This window comes from Rissa tridactyla, chromosome 5 (assembly GCF_028500815.1).
Source record: "Rissa tridactyla isolate bRisTri1 chromosome 5, bRisTri1.patW.cur.20221130, whole genome shotgun sequence".
In the NCBI taxonomy this organism is placed as follows: Eukaryota; Metazoa; Chordata; class Aves; order Charadriiformes; family Laridae; genus Rissa; species Rissa tridactyla.
This window is the reverse complement of record NC_071470.1, coordinates 78,088,774-78,102,269: the sequence shown is the minus strand read 5'-3', so window position 1 is coordinate 78,102,269 and position 13,496 is coordinate 78,088,774. Positions and strand designations below refer to the sequence as shown.

The window sequence follows — 13,496 nt, the reverse complement described above, 5'->3', positions numbered from 1 at the left end:
CAAGAACTACCGGAAAAGGACTTTACAAAAAAAAAAAAAAAAAAAAGGGGCGACTTGAAATTACTATAGGTCAGTCCCTCTCACCAATTTCTGCTTGTTTTGTTTTTTTTATTTTGCCAGACGGCCAGTCCAATGCACTCTATTCGAGACCCTCTTGCTCTTCACCACTGTCCCCTCTGGCATCCATCCTTTTTTCTTTATGGCTGTTGTAAATTCTCCTCATCTCTTCTTCGTACTTGATAAAATTTTCCCCAAACCGTGTCCACGCTTTGTACGGAACCGTGATGGTGTTACGGTAGGGCGGCCTCACCTCACTTACCTTCAGGAAAATGCCGTACCTGTTGGATCCCACGTCGAAGTAGAAGCGCTTGTTGTCCACTCGGAAGGAGGTGCCCTCGGGGAGCTCCGGGGGCTCATCGCCTCCCCCTCGCCGATCCTCTATGTCCCCCTCGCCGTATTCTTCGATCAGCTGCACCAAAGCATCCCTGAACTCAATCATCCCTTGCGCCGGAAGGACGATCGTCTGCTCCTGTCCCAAGCTGTGGCCAAAATAACCCATCATGCCAGGTCCCCTGCTCATGGTTTGCCTAATCCGCAAGAAGCGCCCTCGCTGGTTCTCCTTCAGGTCCAGGTAATACTTTCTGTTGTCCCTCTCGATGTACTCCGTTTTGAGGACGCTGTGAGGGTGTTCTTCGGAGCCGACTGACGCCGGGGGCGAAGGCGGCGGGTGCTGCTGTCGCCTCCGGGGATGCTGCTCTTTGTCATTGCTGTGCTCGTGCCGGTGACCGTGGCCGCCTTTCAGGCCCAGGTGGGCGTAGTGCTCGATGAAGTCCCCCAGGCAGTCCTTCAGCTCGGCGGCCACGGACAAGGAGAGGGTCAGCTTGCTTTTCCTGATATTGTCCTGCCGGCCTCTTCCTATCCAGACCTCGGCGATCTTCAGGAAGCGGCCTCGGGAGCTCTGCTTCACATCCAGGTAAAAGCGTTTTTTCTGGATGTCCACCCTCTTGGAGGCCAGCTCCTGGATCTCCATGCAGCCGCCCTGGGAGGAGGCTGGGTAATGGTACTGCTGCTGGGACTGGGAATAAATGCTCCTCTGCAGGCCAGAGCCTCCCAGGTTCCTTCCTCCTCCTCCTCCTCCTCCTCCTCCTCCTCCTCCTCTCCCTCTTTCCATCTTTACCAATCAGCTGGAAATAATACATAACAGAGACAGAGATGACAACAGCAGCATCAGGGGCCTGCTCGGCTCCTCGGCAGCGTCTCTCTTTGGCGCTGCTCTCCCTACAAAGGCGCCTGCATCCCTCTCGGCTGCCACGGCACGCAGCAGCGCAGCACCAGCATCCCGGGTGCTCTTCCCCTCCCCGGCTCTGGCTCCCGACCTCCTCCCAGTCAAGGCAGCCCTCCTCCCAGTGCCACCCCCACGCCGCCCCCACGCCGCCCCGGGAGCCCTCCCTACCCTGCAGAGTCCCCATGCCCCCCCCGCCCCCCAGAGCCCCAGTACTGCCCTCCCAGTGCTCCCCACCGCTGCATCTCCCGCCCCAGTGCTCCCAGAGCTTCGGCTTCTGCCCCCCAAGTACTGCCCCACTGCTCTCCAGTGCCCCCAGTTCTGCCCTCTTGCCCTCCCCACTGCCCCAGCACCGCTCCCCAGTGCCCCCCCTCACTGCATCTCCTGCCCCAGTGCCCCCAGAGCTTCACCTTCTGCACCCCCAGTGACCCCAGTACTGCCCTCCGGTGCCCCCCATCACTGCATCTCCTGACCCAGTGCCCCCAGAACTTCACCTTCTGCCCCCCAGTAACCCCAGCACTGCACCACCAATGCTCCCAGAGCCCCAGTGCTGCCCCCCCAGCACCCCCATCACTGCATCTCCTGCCCCAGTGCCCCCAGAACTTCGCCTCCTGCCCCCCAGTGACCCCAGTACTGCTCCCCGGTGCCCCCCCATCACTGCATCTCCTACCCCAGTGCCCCCAGCTTGCCACCCAGTGCCCCTGTACCGCCCTTCCCCTGCCCCTCAGTGCCCCCCCAGCACTCACCCCCTGCCCCTCCACTGACCCCCAGTGCCCCCAGTACTGCCCTCATGGACCCCCTGCTGCCCCAGTACCGCTCCCCAGTGCCCCCCATCACTGCATCTCCTGCCCCAGTACTTCACCTTCTGCCCCCCCACCCAGTGCCACCAGCACGGTCCCCCTTCCCCCCAGTGCTGCCCTCCTGCCCTCCCCACTGCCCCAATACTGACCCCCTGCTCCCCAGGGCCCCCCCAGCACTGACCCCCTGCCACCCACTGCCCCCCCCCGCCCTCCAGCGATCCCAGTACTGCCCCCCCATGCCCCCAGCACTCCAGTTACCGCCCCCCAGCACCCCCCATCACTGCATCTCCTGCCCCAGTGCCCCCGGAGCTTCACCTCCTGCCCCCCCGGGCGCCATCGGCACTGTCCCCCTGCCCCCCAGTGCCCCAATACTGACTCCCTGGCCCCCCAGTGCCCCGGTACTGCCCCCCACCACTCCAGTATTGCCCCCCAGCGCCCCCCATCACTGCACCTCCTGCCCCACCGCCCCCAGAGCTTCACCTCCTGCCCCCCGCGATGCCCCCCACCACCGCCCCCCAGCCCCCCAGTGCCCCCAGCACCGCACTCCTACCCTCCCCACTGCCCCAGTACAGCCCCCCTGCCTCCCAGTGCTCCCAGTACTGCCTCCCAGTGCCCCCATATTGCCCCCCCGGCACCACATCCCCTACCCCATCGCCGCCCCCCCACCCACCCCTCCGTCCCCGCCTCTCCCCCGCCCCGGGCCCGGTCACTCACCCCACAGCGCCCATCGCCGCCGTTGCCCTTCAGCCGCCGCCGCCGCCGTCGCCACCGCCCGCAGCCGGCGGCCCCGCCGCCCCCCCGCCGCGCAGAGCCACGGGCTGGCGCACCCCCCGCCCGCCTGCCCGCTCCGCTCCGCCCCGCCTCGCCCCGCCCCGCCCCGCCGGCCCGGCCCGGCCCCGCCCGGCCGAGGACGGCGGCGGCGGCGGCGGCGGCGGCGGCGGCGGCAGCGCGGTCGGCGCCGCCGCCTCGCCGGAGGGTGCGCGGCCCGCCCGGTCCCGGGACTACACTACCCACAATGCCCTTCGGCCGCCGAAGGCGCCGCCGCCACCGCGCATGCGCGTCACCTCGGGTAACCCGCCGCCGCCGCCGCGGCTCGGGGAGACGGCGGGGCCGCGACGGGAGGGGGAGGGAGGGGGGCGGAGCTGGCGGCCCGGTGACGTATTAAACCCGCGACGCGGCGTGACGTTGAATGCGTGAGCCGGCGCCGAGCTCGGTGGGGCGGTCGTGGGCCTGCGCCGGGGCGGGAGCCTCTGAGGCGGGGTGAGGCCTCGATGCCGCCCGTACCCGGCGCGCGGTGGGGCCTTTGGGGCACCGGGGCCTCCCTGCCCCGCCGTACCGGGAGGGGGCTACTGTGTGGTACCGGGGTGGTGGGGGGGGGGAAGGCGGGGTGAGGCGACCTCTCTCCACCCTGAGGGGGCTCCTCGTTTCGTGCCCGCCCGGGGGTGAGGGGCGGTGGGGCCGCCGTTCTTACCCTCAGGCAATAAGGGGTTTTGGCCCCTGTGCGAAGGCTTCGTTCGCTGCGGCTGCCGCCGGTTGTCCCCAGGGGAGCCGCGCTGGCCCGGAGCGGGTCTCGTTGTCGCCGGGCGGCTGCCGGCCGTCCGGCGCTTCGCCCTCAGAAGTTCAGGTGCTTGATTTAACGCTGGGAAGGTTAAGGAAGGGCCGCAAAAATGGTCAGAGAGCTGGAGTCCCCCTGCTGTGAGGACAGGCTGAGGGAGTTGGGGGGGATGTTCAGCCCGGAGAAGAGAAGGCGCCAGGGAGGCCGTCGAGGCCCTTCCAGTCCCTATATGCTGAGGGTGGTGAAACACTGGCCCAGGTTGCCCCAGAGAGGTGGTCGATGTGCCATCCTTGGAAACATTCAAGGTCAGGTTGGACGGGGCTTTGAGCAGCCGGCTGTAGTTGAAGGTGTCCCTGCTCATGGCGGTGGGTTGGGCTAGATGGCCTTTAACAATCCCTTCCAATCCAAACCAATCTATTTCTATGTTTCTAAGGTGGAGGATGCTGTGGTGAGCAGCATTTGCTCGTGTGGTGTAGTTACCAAAGGCGCTCCTGAACTTCTAGCTGTTTTTTTGGTAAATGGGTTGCTGGAGCTGTGATGTGGGTGCTGCAGAGTGTCCGTTCTCTGTTTCTAGCTTCTCTGCTGCTTTCTCTTGTTTCCAGCAATTGGCGCTCACAGGAACAGCTTGGCTCTAATTGAGGCATCTTGCTAGTGGTGAGTTTGTGACGGTTTTCGTATTAGAAAACTTTTTGAAGTCGTCTTTGAGGTAGTAGCTGGCTACGCCACCGCAGAAGCGGACAGGTAACCAAGGGAAAAAGTCTGCATACCCTACATAATCAAGTTTAAGAAACAAAAGGCATTTTTGAGTATCGAAAAACTGAAATACCCCAATTTGCCTAGGATTTGTACTTTCTTGTTGGTGAGGATGTACAGCTGGAAAGCATGGTCTTAAAAGATGGTACTGGCCTAACTTTGTTGTAAAAGTGCGTTGAGCACCTGGGGACTAGTGGGAAGAATCAGGATGAGAAACTTCATTGTGAACTGTTTTGCTCCATCTCCAGGAGGATTTCTAAATCCCACCAGCAGCAGTCCGAGGAGAAGCTGGAACAGCTACGATCCAGTTATTGTTTGCTCATAACTGGGAAATCCTGCTCCACTTCCTTGAGAGAAAACCCTAGTTGTCAGGGCTGAAAATCTCCCGCTGTTTCGGACAGCGTGTCTTCCTAACTCAAATCTTTTCTAACTGCTTTGTGGAGTGCCTGCCTGTTCCAGGGGATGCACCCTGCTTCCTGATGCCCTGGGAATAGGCTACCTCTGCTTGGTGAGCTCATTTTGTTTAATCCGGGGCTGGTAAATTCATAAGTAACGTCATCTGTCATCCAGTCTGCGCCAGAGAGCTTAGCAGTCTGTGCCTTGTTTGGCTGTAGTTTGCCCTAGAAATTCTGTGTGGTGTTTTTTTTCTTATTTTTGTTTTGGTCTCGCAGCCCTGAGACGCTGCGCAGGGAATGCGGGCCTCGGGGCAATGTCTGTGTGAATCTAATCTTGTGTTGAGTTTGATGTCTTCTGACTTCATTTGTCAGCAAATGCCGCTGACTGCTTTTAAGCTAGGTGACTGGTTCCTATGCTGTTATCTAAAACACCAGATAAATGTCTAATTAATGAAGGCTGTGTTGACCAGAGATGGCAGTAGGTGTACTCTTCTGTTCTGAGTTGCTGATCTTCATAAAACTAGATTGATTTTTCCTTCCCAGAAGGACCTTATGAGGTTTTCCTGGGTTTTTTTCTTGTTTTTCTTACTGGTGTGAACAAGAAGATAATGCCTAAAGCTTTTCTGCTGTTTAATGCAGGCAGCTCCGTAAATGACCGTTCTCATGCAAAAAACATTTTACGTTCAAGGAAGTGATCCTCCAAATCTTTGTTCTGGCCTGATGATAGTAACAGCTTGTCTATGTACAAACTATTGACTGTTCTATTTTTTCTTTTTTTAATGCATAAGTAACAGAAATGTGGAAAAAATGAATAAAATGGATTTGCCAACTACTAGTCTGCAGAATAAATATCCGCAGTGGATGCTTACACAAAACCAAGCTTTGGGTGATAAGAAGGTACGTCATCACCTGGGGGAGATCTAATTGGTTGCCAGCTGCGTAATAAAGCAATGTTGGACAACGTGCTTTTAGTTAGAGCTCTGCCTCTGATATTTGTGAATGTTTACAGCTGTTTTGTTCTATAAATAGTAATTACATTTTAGGTCCTCTGGTGTTACTACTGGTTGAATCAGCTTGTTTAAGTATCTCTTTTGGTTTTTTTTTTAATTAAAATATGTATAGACCAAAGGTGGCTGCTGTTACCTCTGTTGAAACTTCTTCCGGACAACCTGAATTTTGGTAGCGAGAACACCAAAGTATAAGGGAGCTTTTGTTGCGTTGCTCACCCAGTGTTGTGGGCTGTACACCAGCAAGGACTGGGGATTCTTCCTCTGTGTAATTTAAAGTCTCAAGTCGTAGCCTGACAGGGGAGTTTGTTCTGGTAATGCCCTCCGCCTTTCTGCATTCAGTGTTTCAGAGGTTTCAGAAGAATTAATTGATCATCAAGATCATGTTGAAATTTCTGGTGTTCCAAGAATGTTAATGTGTCCTTGGATGTTTGGGTTTTTTTTTCCCTGCATATATGAGCAGTTTCAGTTCAAAATTTCCCACTAGAAGGCCCCCTCCTGTAACATCTGAAACTGCTTTAACAATTAGAAAACTAATTAATGAGAGAAAAGCGGAAGACCTGGTTCAGCAGTTTTCCTTCTATAAAGTGGGATTACAAAATTAGTAGCGCGGATATTAAAAAATGTCAGTTAAAACCAACACGACTTTCATTGGTTGTGGTGCAGCCTCCCTCAACAAGCTCTTTGAGGAAGGGTTTTGATTAAACTGTCACCCTTCATTAACTGGAGGGAATGTTTTGTTGTGCAAGCATAAAATCAGCAGTATCTTGGTTTCAGAATCTCTTTTTTCCAGGCAACTGAGTGATTCTGGAACTGTATTAAAACCTGTTTTGTGGCCTCTTCTGACGAGATTGGTTTGTTCTTCAAATGTTAACTGCATGGTACTTCACCGTATTCGCTATTAGTGGCATTGTAGCTTACTTGCATATTTTTAACCAACCTAAAGGTTTTTCAGGCAGGTCAATGTTACCAGAATTTTTGCAGTTGAAGTAAGTTTGAGTCAATAACTCTTAGTAAATAAGTTTCTGAAAAGGGGGGAAAAATGCCAACTGGAGGGTTAAGGTTCACCTTACCTTGTGCACTTAAAACTTCAATTCGTAAACCAGTAATCATCAGTTGATGGAGGATATCGGTCCTTTTAAATATTGTGCATAGTTTTAAAACCATGGAGCTTATTTAGACCTTTGTAACGTTCCTCACATGTTTTATCTGGCAGGGTTAAGTGAAGTGTGTAGGCTGGAATGTGGGACCAAGGAAACGACGAAACCAAGCTATTGAATACAGCTGTGCCAAAATAGAGAGGCATCAGAGGAGTTTTAGCATGACCAGACTTCAATGACTTGCAAAATAAATTATTGTGCATTTTTGAATATTTTGTTCCTCAAATTTGAGGTGTGCGAGTGCCACAGCGTTTCAAATAGTGTTGATGGGTTTTTGACGCTGTCAAAAATGGATGTTTTCCCTAACCTTATTCTTGAAAAGCTACTGGATCTCTCTGACGGGAAGAATCCAACTCAGCTAAATGGAGGTGAAAACTCAGCCTGCACGATTTTGGAGTGCTTGGAGTTAAGCAAAGAAATGGGGGCGTGAACTCAAATGGTTTTATAGAGTGGGGAATGTCGCCCTGCTGTTAGCTGACAGGGATAGTCGTCCTGTGTGAGGAGCACAGCTCTGCTGCCAGGTTTCCGTAGCCGCCGGTGCCAGCCTTGCTGGGATACTGGTGTGTGCAGCGGCTGCAGCGCTGATGCGTTTCTGTGGCAAGGTTAGATGTGGCCAGTAACTGAGCCTCTTCCAAATATCGTTTGACAGAAGTCTACCGTTCAGAGGAGCGTTTTGGAGGACGGGCTGCCATTCCTAGAGTTCTGCGGCTCCATTGTTTACAGCTACGAAGCCAGCGACTGTTCCCTTCTCTCGGAAGATATCAGGTAATAACTCTTCCTCTGTTTTTCTTCATTTTTTTTTGAGTGCTTTCTCCTTTCTGAAAAGGACTTGGCCCTTCTCTCTCGCTCCTTCTGGCTAGTTGCGTATTTGATGCGTCCAGAGATCAACAGTTCAGCCAGAGCAGTAAAGGTGCTAAGGCAGGTTCTGTGCCTTCCACAGTATGGATAATTACATGAACTTTAATGACTTCACAGCAAAGTACGAGCTGTAAGAAATCGGGCACATGTCTTAATTCATAACTGGGGACTGTATGTTTGGAGAAAAGGGAGTAAAATCATATTTCCCCCCCCACACACACACTCTTTTTGCATGGCACAGCTCATGTTACTGGTGAAAAAAATTCTACAGAAAACTTCCAGTGCAGTGGGATAGATAAAGAACAGTCGTTCAAGGGAACGTAAACTATTCCATCACCTTTTATATCTGGCTATTTCCCGAGGCTTGCTATGCTACTCTTTGCTTGCAGTAAGAGCTGCTGAGGTTCGAAGGGTTTCTTGTAGCTTTTAGGACCAGCAGGAAACTTACCTCCTTATGATTCCTGGATTATTTTTTTTTAAATGTTTTCTGTGTCCTGTACATGCAAAAGGAAAGGTGCGCTGGTTGCGATTCTCTTCATCTTTATATAAGATGACTTAAGCCTGATATTTTCAATATTGGTAGAAGAGCAGTTAAATGCGAAGAGTATCCCTTCCTTTTCAGGCAGAGTTTATCAGATGGGGCTGCTGTTGGATTTGATGTTGAATGGCCACCGTCCTATACTAAAGGAAAAATGGCGAAAATAGCTGTAATCCAGATATGTGTCACTGAGGAGAAGTGTTATTTGTTTCACATCTCGTCCATGTCAGGTACTGTACTTCCTCCCTTCTTACTAGTTAGGGCATGAGTTGCCCTCTGTTTCTTATGATTAACTTTGAACTTAAGCCATAGCTGATACTTCACACTAAGCTGGATGGTGAAAATCCATCCTTCTGCTCCCCTTTCCCACCTGTAACCAAGGGATTTATTCTTTGAGTATTGCCTATGTATATCAAGGGGATCTTAGCCCAAGTCTTGCCCTGTGTGCTGGCATACAGCATTTTAGATTCTGCACAGGGTAAAAGCCTCCCTTGAGGATTGTTTTTCTGTCTGGGAAAGAATATTTTAATTCTGTTTTAAAAATTTAATTCCCTGCTCATATAACGAGCTTTCTGTTCAGTGCCAAAATAAGCGGCGAACCTAAATTTAGCAGGCCATGTTTCTTTTTAATTTGGCTTCAAGAACAAAACCCCTCAAAAATGATGGCCGTTGTGGCTGTTTGTTCCTAATACCTGCGTTCTCTGACATTGGTTTTCCGAAAGAATGCTGGATACCTGGTGTGATGCAGCTGTGGGGAGAGAAGGGGGTGTGCTCAGCAGAGTCTGAATTCATTACGGATGTGAATAAAAGCTTCCAAATAGGGAAAACAGGAATGAGGGAAGGAGGCTGCAATTTTATAACCTTTGGTTTGAGTGTTAGATTGAAACTATGCCTGGGAGATGTCTCTGATTTCCCTGGGGTGCGCATGACGAGGTATAATAGCGATAATTTTAATGTTGGTGTTCAATCCTTTGTCATTTATAGCAAATGGGGTGGAAAATTTAATTGCTGGAGGCTATTCAATCCGGGCGGCAGAAAGGTACAAGCGCACAGAAGAAAAAGATTTGAGGAAAGGAAGGGAAGGGGAGTCATAAAGAGCTGAAATGTTTTTGATTCTAAGAGCGAAGATGTTTGTGTATTGACGCTGAGTACGGTTGCGTGTGTGTTACAGAAGAAGATGGTGTTTCCTCCTGAATCATTTTCGAAGATTTGAACTGAGTGAGATGTCAGTCTCTTTTGCAGGCACCGCAGTCGACTTCTGATTATTATGTAGAATACATTTGGTCTACAGAAATGCAGATGTTGGCAGAACTAGCCAGTTGGATAAGACTTAGCATTTTTTTTTGTTGCAAGAAAAAATGCTTCCTTCTGCAGGAGGAAGAGAATGGACAGTTCTTGGACTGTGTGTAAGGGGAAAAAATGCATATATTTATCAGGAAGATAATTTTCCGTTTCTTACTCTTTTTTTTTTCTTAGACTTCTACGAAAATGTGGCCTGTTTCTTGAATGGTAGCTTCTGTATAGTCTTTAACTTAGACCTTTTTAGTTCATGCAGTCACTTTTCTAGAAATTAGGTGGTGGAAATGGAGCACAGGTCCTCTACTGGGAAGTTCCTATCCTTGCCGCTTTTCGTGATGATATTAAGTGAAAAATCCCTTGTTCAGTGAGTCAGCTGCGTGTGTTGCAAGCTTTTATTAAGCTCAAGTTAAATTATCCTCCTCTACAGAGGAACTTCCATTTTGTGTTATGGCTGAGGTGCTCTGGCAGCGTTGTACTCTGCCTCTTACAGCACCGGGCTACTACAGTTTTGTGGGGTTTTTCTAGCAGTAATTTTCTAATGCCTTGAACTGGACCTGCAGCTTCCGTCCACAACGCAGACAATTGTGGCTGTAGTTCCAAATGTATCTGTATAGTGTGTCAGTGGTAGCCATAGAAGTGTGGAGACTGGTGTGTAAAATGAAATCAGTTGAGGCAAAGTGACTGCCGAAGTATGTTAATACAAATTACAAGAGCAAAAAGGTGAAATGTGAAATCAGAACCAAGGCAGATACTAAGTACGGTGCATTTGCGCAGTACTGTGTATTTGCAGATACTAGAATTACAGTTGAGACTAATTCAGGGTGCCTGGCTGTGTGTTCCTGAAGGTATGTATTTAAATAAGATGCTCTGAATTGGAAATGGAAACAAACACGGGGGGGCGGGGGGGAAGCTGCTTTTGTTCAAGTATGAAGTGTCTGTGGCTGTTAACTCCCTCCTGTAAAAAAAAAAAAAAAAGAAAGCTGCATGCTTTTATTCAGTCCTGTACGCTTGAAGATGTCCTTTGATCCAGGATTGCTGTGCCCTCAGTTTGGCATAAATCAAAATCTAATACTTAACATCTGTGTACATCCTTGAATATTTTTGTTCTTACTTACAAGACTGACTTGTCTGGGCTTGATGGAGGATCTGGCTGGTGAATTCTGTTTTTCCCACGTGCTCTGGTTGGACCAGCTCAGCGTTAGCACTGAGGATGCCTCCCCAGAATCTGCTGTCCTGGTGATTCCCCGTGCTTACGCTTTGAAAAGTCTCCCGGGAATGTGAAATAGCAAAAACTGTGGAGGAATAATGTGGAAAAAAGCAAAATAATATTGCATTTGGCTTTGTGAGCACCCAATTCTGAGAACAGAATATCTCCTTCAGTTAGAGGTTGCCTTTTTTTTACGTGGTTTAACCATCTGTAAGACAAATGGAATAAGGTTGTTTAATTCTTTTACTTGATTTCTTTTCAGGTGCAGAATTGATTTGCCCATTTCAAATATTTCATTCCTATTTGTGTGCAGGTGATACATCATAACCCATTGGTGTTTCCAGTCATTGCAGAGTACAAACAGTCACATAAGCAGAGAAATTCTGGGGGCTTTTCCTCTAAAAGCACAGGTTTTTGCAGATGGCCTTTGCGTTAGGATTTTGTTATTTCCATTAGGCTTTCTGGCATCTTCCAGTATTTAGTTTCTGATGTTTGGGCTTAATCTATTTTAGGTTTTCCCAAGGGACTCAAAAGACTGCTCGAAGATGAAACAATTAAAAAGGTTGGCGTAGGAATTGAGGGAGATCAATGGAAGCTGATGAGTGACTTTGAAATCAAACTGAAGAGCTTTGTGGAGCTGGCTGACGTTGCTAATGAGAAAGTAAAACTTAAAACCTTTTTGTTGTGGGAGGGAATCTTGTTATTGTGCTATACAAAAGGAGGCTCCCTTGTCTTCATAGGAGTTCGGTTCTGATGGCAAACGTATTCTGTAGCATAAAGCAGAGATGTATTGTAACTTATTTAAGAAGAAAAAGTTTAAAAGAACTCTCGGGAAAGTCTGCAGAACTAGGTATTGTCTTTCTAAATGAACGTTTATCCCCTTTCAGGCCTGTTCACTTCTCGTATTTACAAGGTATGGCTATTTAATTGAGCTGCAGAGCCATTTTCTTTACTTATTAGTGATGGAAATTGCCAGACTGTGTCAAGTCGGGGTTCTGCTGGTGCTGGTGTACTTGTCCCAGCGACGGCTGCGCCTTTAAAATAAGACGCATGAAATGCTGCGGAGGCGGTGAAGGGCTGATGCCTGTTTGAAGGGGTCAGCCCTCCCGCCATGGCTTACTCAGCGCTGGGAGGAAGCATCGAGGTCTTCCTTGAAGTCCTCCATGCGGAGGTGTTTGCCGTGTGATCTGGAGCCCTAGAAGTGTCTTTGTTTCCATGGTTCTGGAGTTGGTGTTTCCTCTGCTCTCACATGGGCGCTGTTTCCAGCGCTGGTGACCCATTGTTTAGAAATACTGTTGCATTTGGCGCACCCTGAATTTCAGTTTAGATGAATTCTGGTAGATATAATTTGATGTAGGGAGATCTACGCTGTCTTATTAGGGAAGAGAGCAAAATGTTCATTGCCTTCCAGATCATCTTCCCATTCTAGCATGTCCCTTAAAGCTTTTCTGACTTTTTTTTTCTATGTGCAAGGCTTTTCCTTACTTGTACTCGGTCTCTCCATGCGCTTTGCTTTCCTTCTGTGCATTTTTTTTTTGTTTGGTAGGATAAAAGCAACAATTGAAGTTTTTCCTGGTGGAGGATGAAGATTTATGCCCAGAAATAATACTACTTGTACCTTTCTCTATTCTGTGCTTTATGTACCCTGTGTAATTAAATTGGAGTCGGGGAGAGGGGAATGAGATCTATGATCAGCATTTGGGGCAGTGCTCTCTGTACAAGCCACCTTAAAGTTTCAGTTTCTAGTGGGTTGGAAGTTGTACAAATTAAACTTTTTTATTTTTTTTTTGCTCAAGCTGTTTGTTTTCAGGCTTGGATTTTCTTCAGTTCACCACACCCCCTCCCCTTCTTTTATCCCAGCATCCAACTCCAGGAATAATTTGTTATGAAGATGAGCAATGTGATTTCCGATAGCAGCTTTAAAGTCTTCTGCTAAGGAGAAAACAAACCAAAAATAAACTTGAAAGCGAAGCTCGAGAGAGCGAAGAATAGGGTTGTATATAATGGCACAGTGCGAGGGGGAGGACTTGGGGGAACCTAAAATGAAGAGTCAGTAGGGTGTTTTGGTTTTTTTTGTACCAGATTTAAGGGGATGAGCTGATAATGCTGCACTGTTGCTGTTGGCTCAACAGTTCTACATGTTTTGCAAGCTGGAATAGCAGAAGGCTGTGCCCGGGAACCCCCTTGGATCCGTGGGGTCTGAAGGAAAGCTTCCCAAACTGGCTGTTAAGACAATAGCCTGTAGCAGCAGCGATTGACAAATACGATTACAAACGCAATCGAAAACAGCGGCGTGGCGCTTCCCAGCACGCTGACCAGTGGTTAGGGTGGTTTTTAACAGCCCTCTTCTGCTGGTCCTTGACTCCAGATTTGCAAAAGCTGACAAAACACTTACAGGCAGACTTGAATATGCCTGTGTTCATATTTAAAAAATTCCTGGTGTTTGATACGGAGTCTCTCTAATTAGAAAGGCAAATCCTGAAGGAGAGAGAGGCTGCTGTTTAAGGCTATAGCTTTTATTTTATCAACTCGGAGACTACGTTGTACAGATATTTCCTACTTTTGGTACCACCTCACACTGTGCAGACTCATCTGGCCCTAATGCCATCTTTCCAGCTTGAGGATGCAGGTGGGTCCTCTAA

General features: G+C 49.6%; 2 protein-coding genes across 17 annotated transcripts in view; one reads left to right on the top strand and one right to left on the bottom strand.

Annotated features, from left to right (window-relative positions):
- The window catches only part of PURG (purine rich element binding protein G), a 28,688-nt gene extending 25,846 nt beyond the window's left edge, over positions 1-2,842 (bottom strand). For 6 of the 16 annotated variants that reach the window (XR_008466536.1, XM_054202223.1, XM_054202235.1 and 3 more), the window contains exon 1: positions 339-1,184. Coding sequence is in view for 14 of the 16 variants with exons in the window: in XM_054202223.1 (XP_054058198.1) it covers positions 339-1,171 (833 nt within the window). In the remaining 2 variants the exon portion in view is untranslated. Of the gene's footprint in view, position 1; positions 1,185-2,796 lie in introns of those variants that run through there. The other 10 variants (XM_054202234.1, XM_054202233.1, XM_054202231.1 and 7 more) reach the window with 7 other exon arrangements.
- Positions 2,843-3,475: 633 nt separating this feature from the next.
- Positions 3,476-13,496, top strand: part of WRN (WRN RecQ like helicase) — a 46,244-nt gene continuing 36,223 nt past the window's right edge. Inside the window, 5 exon segments of the mRNA XM_054202248.1 lie at positions 3,476-4,898; positions 5,574-5,682; positions 7,602-7,717; positions 8,433-8,578; positions 11,367-11,515. Coding sequence (XP_054058223.1) covers positions 5,593-5,682; positions 7,602-7,717; positions 8,433-8,578; positions 11,367-11,515 — 501 coding nt within the window. The 5' untranslated portion in view covers positions 3,476-4,898; positions 5,574-5,592.